Below are 9,026 nucleotides of genomic sequence, written 5' to 3' on the forward strand. Positions count from 1 at the left end.
GAACTTTACAGACTGAACTTAAACATTTCACTTCTGGCATCTTTTTTAATTTGTATTTTTAAAGCCGAAAATTCCGCCACTTAACGGCACTCGCTGCGTAGTGTGCGCAGACAGCTCGACACGGAGCAGCGCGTGCGCTCTGATCGCTCTTTTAATGAAGTATCGATTCTAAAAATATGCTAAATCACATCGCTCTTAACGTACGGGTACTTTGTTAGGATCGCTACACCGTGCAGCGTGACAGCAGCAGATAGCGGGCTAACATTCAAGCTAACCTAAACCACCAAACGCTGAAGACATCTTGACGCTGATTGGCCGAGACGCGACACGTGCCCATCAAAGATGTTCTATTGCGAAAAGCACCACTCCACATTTTCTCCGTGTCCCACTCCAATCTCATAAACGCCCGTAATTGACCCCCCCTTCCCCCAAAACAAAAACTCTTCGGATCTACACGATTCACGTCAGTCACCTATTTTGGTTTCAAAACGGCGAATTTCGCTGAAAGGTGAGGGATTCTCATGCCTGAAATAGAGACAACAGTGTTTACAATACTCCCTTACCTGACCAGGGCTCCAGACTGCGACCAAATGGTCGCATTTTGCGCCTAAAATTAGACACAGTGCGAGTAAATTTTTCATCAACTCGCGCATGCGCGACCAGTAAATTAGCAGATTTCTTTTTTTTGTTATTAAATATTTTTGTTGTTTACAAACTTGTTCTACACTTCAGCCCACTATAGTTAGCGGTAATGCCTGAATGACTGGTTTGCTAACCGACATTAACTCCAGAAGAAGAAGAAAGGAGACGAAAACCGAAGAAGAAGAAGGCTGGCCTGTGTGTGAGAGCGGGGGGGGCTAATGTGTGAAAAGAGGCGCACCGCAGCCGAGGGCCGCAGAGTGAGAGGTCCACGAGGGGATCCTCACCACCGAGCGGCGTCCCCGTCCCCCGAGTTGAATCTCTGGGTCAACTCAGCCGACTCTCACATGTCTGAGCCCTTATAGACTGATGTTCACGGTAAACGCATTCGATCTGGAGCGCGCGAGGGTTTTGATAACGTTAGCGGAAGGATTTAAGTGACAACATCCGGTTTTGCAAAGTTAGCGGAAAGAACCACGTGAAACAACATCCGTTTATCAAAATAAGATGTCGACAAATCATACACTAACATATAAAAGTAAACAATGAACTGATGTTGTATCTTTATAGATAGTTTCTGAGATTTAGCTTAAATTATGCTAACATTAAATATGTTTATTGTACCAAGGAAGAGTTTATAAAAATTAGTCAGTCTTTTGTATGTTAAGAAAAGTCCTGTATAGATTTCCCCAAGAGTTCCAGGAAATGAATGATGCAGATGTGTTCCATACATATCTGAAATCCCCTACAATAGCAATCAAACAATTTTAATGTATCAATTAGGAAATTTTTCAAAGTAAAAGTTCTAAATGTTTAAAGAAATCGGTAATTTCTTTAATGTTTGAGTTGCTTTATATATGTATTTCCTCATAGTCCTAGGCAATAATGCTACACAATAAATAGAATGCTTCAATCAACACCGTGATCGGTGATTGGTATTATCGGATCGGCAGATACTGATTTCAGTGATCGTGATCGGTATTATCGGTGATCGGCAGATACTGATTTCAGTGATCGGTGATCGGTATTATCGGTGATCGGCAGATACTGATTTCAGTGATCGGTGATCGGCACCAAAACCTGATCGGTGCATCTCTAGAAACCAACAAATGTTTTGATTGGCTACATCAGTGCAACATGCACATGCTCAAGGTATGTTTTCTCTTCAAATATGTTTAAACTCAATACAGTAACTTCTGAAGAGTTCTCTGTTGTGAATGTTTTGCAGTTCATGAAGGCAAACAGGCATAAGATTGTATATTGTCAAATTATTTATCAGTAATACAGTAAAAATGATGGGAAAACTTTGCAAGTCGATTTATAGTGTGTCAGGGTTTTTCCTGCAGAGAAAATGTGGGCGCCTAATCCGTTTTCCCGAGCGCCTATGACAAATCCCGAGCGCCTAAGGCAAAAAAAAGTCTGCGTTGAAAAAACAAAAAACAACTGTGTTCATCAGGTTCATGTCAGCGAATATGTTCTCAATAGTATGTTTCAAGGAGGTGTGCTCACCTGTGTGCGCGTATCACGGCAGAGCGGCCAGCTGCTGATCACGCACTCAATAGCTCGACTGCATGAATAGAAGGTGCGCGCATAGTAAAAATTTTTTTGGACCACCCAAGACCCATTTGACCCAGGAAGAGCTAAATTTTCTGCTTGCGCCCCTAACATTTTAAGTTAGGAGCGACTGTGCTCCTAGTTAAAAAAGTTAGTCTGGAGCCCTGCTGACGGTAGCTCTATTTGGGTCACATCCATCACAGGTAGTCCAGTCTAAAGGCGTCTCCGTGTCCACTGCCACAGCAGGAGCCTGATTGTGTCTCACCTGGAATTCAGATTGAAAAAAAGACTGCATTTAGAAATTATAGTAATGATGCATGTTGAGATACTCACAAGTTACCAAAGTGACTTTATTTGAAAAGTCTATTAAACAGCAAATAACTTAAAGCAGTGTGTTGAGTTTGCCAGGATCTCCAGCAATCTACTGCAGTGTGTTGTGCAGCCTGACAGCAGCAGGAAGGAAGGACTTGTGGTACCTCTCCCTCAGACACCGAGGGTGAATCAGCCGGTGGCTGAAGGAGCTGTGCAGAGCTGCGAGAGTCAAGCATGGGGTGGGAGGTGTGGTTCATCAGGGACGAGAGCTTTGCCATCAAGCAAGCCGCTCCCCCGTCATAAAGACACGCTAACTCCTGTTTGTAGTTATTCAATGTGTGTCCTTATCGTAACAAAACAACAGGTAACAGTCATGTTTAATCTGGACCAGTGAGTGCTGCACAGGGTAGAGTATAGTTACGAGGATATATGTGGATCCGTAGTCTCGAATATAAAACATAAGAGATGTGAGAGCACACAGTGTTGTTGTTGTATCACAATTTAATCGGAGTCGATCAGTTTCCCAGCTGACAGCGGTGGACGAGCTGGGTGTAAACAACAGGCTACATGCTTCATTACACACTGTATGAAGAGTAAACTGGTCTCACATCGACTTGACGTCAGATAACGACGTATAATATAAATATCAGACTGACAACAAGAGCATTTTGTCAAGTATTTATTGAAGTTAGTAGTATATTGAACAGGCACCAGCAGTCACCTACTTTGTCCTCGCTCCGTGTCCTCGGCGTCTCAACTACAGCCTCCTGAACAGGTATCACATTTTACAGCAAAGTCATCCGTGTTTAGTCTTTAAAACATTAGCGTTACATAAAAAGAACGTGACAGAGAGGCTAAGCGATGGAAATGTGCATTTCCTAGTTAGTCGAGACGGGTCCTGAGAGGCAACTCGAGGCCACTCCTACGGCACATCTGCCTCATGCACGCGTACCAAAACCAGTTAATTCAAAAACCAGTTAATCCCGCACACCGGCCAGGCTCCCGGCAGTGACAATTTATCCTCTCTTTCGACTTCCGGGTCACGACATGGGAGGAGGGCGTCAGGATCTCAAGCATGCGCAAAGACGCAAAGTCCAGTTTCTCATCCAATTCACCGTTACATGCCGCGATAGTCGAATTATCAACCGGATCGGATCGAGTTACCCAGGGGTGTTAATCGGATCGTAGTCGGACCGTACATAGTCGCACAAAGGTGTTTACATGAAACGGATAATTCGATTTCAGTCCGACGAAGCCAGTTATTCGAATACATGTAAACGCACTGACTGACTCCTTGAGTGTCAGATTTACAAATATATAAACCCAAAAGGGTAGCTTATTCAATTGGCTACTGGTCATTTCATGTCTCATCAGCATTCTTCACACAACACACACACGCACACGGTAGGCCTACATATTACAGATACGTAAAGGTAAACAAAAGTTTGAAGCAAACCTTTTAGCTCCGGCGTTGGTCTACCTGTGTTAATCACGTCCACTTTTGACTGAAAGTCCAGTTTTGATACATGTTTAAGCTTTGATATATAATCCTCTTCCATGTTGGTGGTCTGGCGTAGCAAAATACAAACACAAACGGACTTGACTCGCCTGGCGCCTCTGCGTAGAAGAAGCAGCAACAAGTACCCGTTGGCTCACTAGCGCCCCCTGCAGGGCGGCAGAGTATTATCACCTCACCCTGCGCCTTTCCACTGCGGTTTAGTTTCCCATCAGCAAAACTAAATATGTCACTTACAAACATTAAACTGTAATGGTTAAAGACCTTAGCCAGACTGTGGATTATCAAGGCAAATAAACATATCTGCAAACATTATATTGGTGACATGCAGAGATACGGCAACCCGCACCAGCCACTTGCAACCCAGCTTGTGATGGATTGCGCAATCAGAGGTGAGGCTCGACTCGTCGCCTCAACTCTCGTTTCATCCTGTGTTTGAACAGGAAATAGGCAAATTCAGCGATTTTGATTATAAAATGCTCGAAATTAGTCATACGTAAAGATCGGTGGACAAATACTAATATCAATTTGATGTTATCATTATTTATTTATTTTAAACTGTTTTTTAAACTTGTTTTACTCATGATGACAGGTGAGGCTCCTCTTATGAACATTTTATTTGCAATTACTTAATTAAAGATGTATTTACTGTTCACTATAATTATTCACATATTAATAACACATGTAGACATTAGTCTATGAAATATATTTATTAACCACAACAGGGACAGTAAATATTCAACACAGAGCCTTGAGTACAAGGTCACACAAACATGACACAAATGTCTAAAACCAATATAGTAATCAATATAATAAAAATGCAAAAAGATATATAAATCTACATATATATTTCACAATATGTTAAATGTATTTGATATATTGTGAAATATGATGTGTTGTTGCTGTTTGGTCTGTCCAGGAGTTACTGGAGCATTATAGTCCTGGTCCACAAGCTTGAGCATGTCCTTCTGGTGTTTATTGAGCAGGTTGTCAATAACTGCCTTCATGGGGGCCGGCCACCGCTTGTGGTCCAACACAAGCACTCATCCTCTTGTCTTCACAGGTCCAGTGCGAGCAGCAGATGGTGAGGTCAGCAGGGTCAGAGACGGTCTACGGTTTCTATGAAAACAGAAGACACAGTAAAATAAGTTATTCTGACCTACAGAAAGGAAAAGCCTGATTTAACACACTTGCCTGGGTCAAAACACGCTTTCCAGTTTCAGATTTCAACTTTCAGATACCTACTAACGGCTAACTGGTATGTTTATGCAACCGTCTATTTATTTACACATTAAATATTGTCACATCTCGTGAGAGAAGAAAACTGCAACATATCCACAACCCTCCTAATAACAATACATTGGATTGAAATTCAGTTTCACTAATGTTGAAGTCTCGTCCACTACTTTGTCTGTTTCTCAGGTACCTGGATCTGTCTGAGACCCGGGAGTCGTGCTGGGATTGACGTCTGGTTAGACTGCAGAATCCACAGGAGGACATGGAGGAAACTAAAGGAACTTGGGTGGTGCCATTGAGGATGACTGGGCAGAGTCTTGTTCCTGTGCTGGTCCCAGTCCAGAGGAACTTGGAGGCAACCAGGCTCAACGTACTGCAGGCCAAACTTCTCTCCGGTGTCTCTACTAGAGAAATTAAAAGCTGGACCGGGACGTGTCCCAACACCTGTTGACTTGGGCCATTAATGCAGGATCAGCTTGGAGGTGAACACCGTGCTGCTTCTAGTCCACCGTGCCATCCCAGACATCCCCTGATGGGTGTTCTAGTGACCCACTGCGCCTGCTGGAAGTATAACCTCCTCCTGGAATGTGCCTCTGATGGGGATCATATTTTTACAATACAAAGGCAGTATCTTTACTTAACCCGCTCTTGGAAGGTAAATACAATGAAACTAAAGTATAAACTGTTACCAATTTAAGTTAATTCAGTTAAATTAATTTATGTAGTGGTATGTGCAATTTTAAATTTCCTTAGTTTATTCAGTCAAGAAAATGTAGCCCGGGAGGAATCTGGACAGTCACTTGGTTGAACAGAGGGAAATATAAAAGAAAATAGGAACAGAGAAATCTCTCTTCGACTCTTGTAGGATTTCGGAAGCGTAGTCGTTCATGGACACATTACAAGGGAGTTACGATTTGCAAGATTGAGTTGTCCCAACAATTTAACTCGGGCTCTTAGTTTGAAAAGTGTAAACACTAGACTCATTTAAACAGACACCACAGTCCAGCTCAAAATGTTTATTGAGATTAGGAACACATAAGAAACAGTCAGTCACATAAGATATAAAGGTGATGAGGGCAAAGTCATGACCTATAAATGCTTAAATGACATTCAAAACAAAAACACCACCACAACTCGTTTCCACTCCAGACTCGACCCTGTGACTTTGCACATTTAGCTCTTGCTCATGGTGTGCTTGTCGAACAGGTACTCCGCCATCTTGTCCTTGCTGGCGTCCATGCGGGCTAGGTTGGTGATGTAGTCGCCGAGCTTCTTAATGGCCTCCACCTGCTCATTTAGGTAGTGGGTCTCCAGGAAGTCAAACATCTGAGAAATCAGGGGAGAGAATTACTACACGCAAAGACATCTCATACATGGTGGTTCAGCCTGGACCCTCTCAGGCAGCCTCTCAGCGCCAACGCAGACTTACATGTGGGTCTCCATTTTGAGAAGCCAGTTTGTGGAGGTCCAGCAGGGACTGGTTGACATTCTTCTCCAGCTGCAGGGCGCACTGCAGGGCCTCCAGCCCGCTTCCCCACTCATCACGGTCTGGTTTCTACAGAGGGGAACAAAGTAAATTATAGCAGACTGAACGGTCACCACATTAAACACAACATTAAGCACAGCGTGCGGCAGTCTCCAGTCTGTACCAACCTTGATGTCCTGGAGGACGATGCGTCCTCCGCGGCTGTTCTGGAAGGCCAGCAGCTTCTCGGCGTGCCCCCTCTCCTCGTCGCTGTTCTCCTTGAAGAAATGTGCGAAGCCTTCGAGGGCCACATCGTCACGGGAGAAGTAAAAGGCCTGTAAGGAGGGGAGGAAGGTGGTAGTTAGCAGATGTCACACATAAGGTTGTGACAAACGGTTATGCAGTCACAGGAGTCGAGACTACATAATATCTAGTCAGTTGGAACACAAGCATGGAGTTTGGAGAGGAGGGCCAAATACATTTAAAAAGGGAATAAGCATGAAGGAGCATATTGGACTTGATATGGTGGGTGGGGGATAAGACTACATATGTGGCAAACATCATATAAACAAGTGAGAAAAGACAGCATGCACTGAGGCAACACAGAGTTAGTTATAAAACAATAAGAGACCAGTTCACATTTCCTTTAACACAACGGTCAGCTAATGTTTGTCGTTTTTGTAAACAATAAATGCAGATTGTTAGACATCGATACGTACTACTAGATTAAAGTAAGAGCAGGTGTCGTCTCTCACCATGGACGTGTAGGTGTAGGAGGCAAACATCTCCATGTTGATCATCCGGTTGACGGCGGCCTCGGAGTCGCGGTGGTAGTTCTGACGGACCTGAGACTCCATTTTACTGGCTTTAGTTTCTCGCTCGTGTCCGTGCTAGCTGAAGCAGTACGAGGGAAGAAGTTCCGTTCAAACACTGTTGAAGCAAGAACCACTTGTGAATAATGAAAGATGCTCCCCTCACTCCTATTTATACCTGTGCGCTGAGCACGTGACACACGGGACGGCACAGCACGTTTCCGCCAATCACTGAGCTCAGATAGCTCGACAAAGGACGCGTTCGTGAACGCCCCGCCCCCTTCCTCATTCGTGTATCCCCAGTTTTCATATTCCATTAATTGGACACACCTGCAATTAAGAAGCACTTTTACTATCTCAAAAGACAATAGAATGCATTATCGTTTGAATTGAAAATCAAATATAGAATTGGTTGAGTGTACAAATAGTTTTACACAAATCACTGCCATGTGTGTGTGTGTTAGCCCAAGTATAATTGCTCATTGCTCGTTTTAATATATAATTTATAACACTTCATTTATTAATTGAGTATTGTGGTGACACGTAATGTAACATAATTCACCTTTAGGAATAGTGTTGCCACACGGACTGATTAAGTGGTAACACAGGGGTTGATGCATGGCATACCTGCTAACTCGCTATGCTAGGCAGTTGTGTTGTTAAGGTTCTCTTCCTGGATGGATATTAAAGATTGGAATTCGATCCTGAATACTCCGCCTCCGACTCCGTATCTCCGGTACTACAGTGGTGACCCTGACGTTTCTAGGAAAGTTTCCAGAAACTTAGTGAACATGGCAGAGCGTGATGTTTATGTAAAGTTGCCGGAGTTTTGGGAGCATGCGGCGGAGGCATGGTTTGCCCACGTGGAGGCACACTTCGCCTGCCGTCAGGTCCGTGACGGGGACGCAAAATACTACCTAGTGGTAACGGCGCTGGGAAGTTCCACATCGTCCAGGTTGGTGGGATTCATCGCTGCTCCCCCGCTACAGGGCAAATACGAGGCGATTAAAGAGCTCCTCCTTAAGACATTTAGCTTATCTGCTAAGGAGAGAGCACGCCAGATTCTTGACATTCAGAGCCTGGGGGACAGCAGACCGTCTCATCTCATGGAGAAAATGCTGAATCTGCTAGGGGGGGAAGATCCCCAGATATTGTTCATGGAGGTTTTCCTGCGCCGCTTGCCACCCCGGGTCCGGACGGCGCTGGCCAACACGGCCATCACAGACCCCCGCGCCTTGGCTGAGGAGGCGGACCGCTTTTTCCTGGCGGCACGAGAGCCAGAGGCGGAGGCGTTAGCTGTGACGCTCGGCGGCCCGTTTACAGGCAGGACGGCGTGGCGGAGGCCGGAGGCGCCTATGTCTAATCAGCGTGGAGACACCGGACAGTGCTTTTACCACGCACGTTTCGGGACAAAGGCAAAGAAGTGCATCGCTCCATGCAGCTACAAACCTCCGAAACGGAGGGCCAGCGCTCAGTAGTGGCCGTGGCGTGG

General features: G+C 44.7%; 1 protein-coding gene across 1 annotated transcript; it reads right to left on the reverse strand.

Moving 5' to 3' along the window:
• Nucleotides 1–6,258: 6,258 nt before the first annotated feature.
• On the reverse strand, nucleotides 6,259–7,678 carry LOC130190779 (ferritin, liver middle subunit-like). The gene is made up of 4 exons (XM_056410386.1): nucleotides 7,478–7,678; nucleotides 6,911–7,057; nucleotides 6,687–6,812; nucleotides 6,259–6,583 (listed from the first exon to the last, which is right to left on the reverse strand). Exons 1-4 carry the CDS (start codon nucleotides 7,577–7,579, stop codon nucleotides 6,431–6,433), a joined length of 528 nt encoding a protein of 175 aa, XP_056266361.1. The 5' UTR covers nucleotides 7,580–7,678; the 3' UTR covers nucleotides 6,259–6,430.
• Between the last annotated feature and the right edge of the window lie 1,348 nt (nucleotides 7,679–9,026).

Source organism: Pseudoliparis swirei, chromosome 24, assembly GCF_029220125.1.
Source record: "Pseudoliparis swirei isolate HS2019 ecotype Mariana Trench chromosome 24, NWPU_hadal_v1, whole genome shotgun sequence".
In the NCBI taxonomy this organism is placed as follows: Eukaryota; Metazoa; Chordata; class Actinopteri; order Perciformes; family Liparidae; genus Pseudoliparis; species Pseudoliparis swirei.

Bases quoted from the DNA above. Each gene is read 5' to 3' on its own strand.
- LOC130190779 (XM_056410386.1), bottom strand. From the start codon at position 7,579: ATGGAGTCTCAGGTCCGTCAGAACTACCACCGCGACTCCGAGGCCGCC. The intron at 7,058-7,477 runs GTGAGAGACGAC...CCCTCCTTACAG, and splicing joins CCTACACCTACACGTCCATG to GCCTTTTACTTCTCCCGTGA. The intron at 6,584-6,686 runs GTAAGTCTGCGT...CTGATTTCTCAG, and splicing joins CTCAAAATGGAGACCCACAT to ATGTTTGACTTCCTGGAGAC.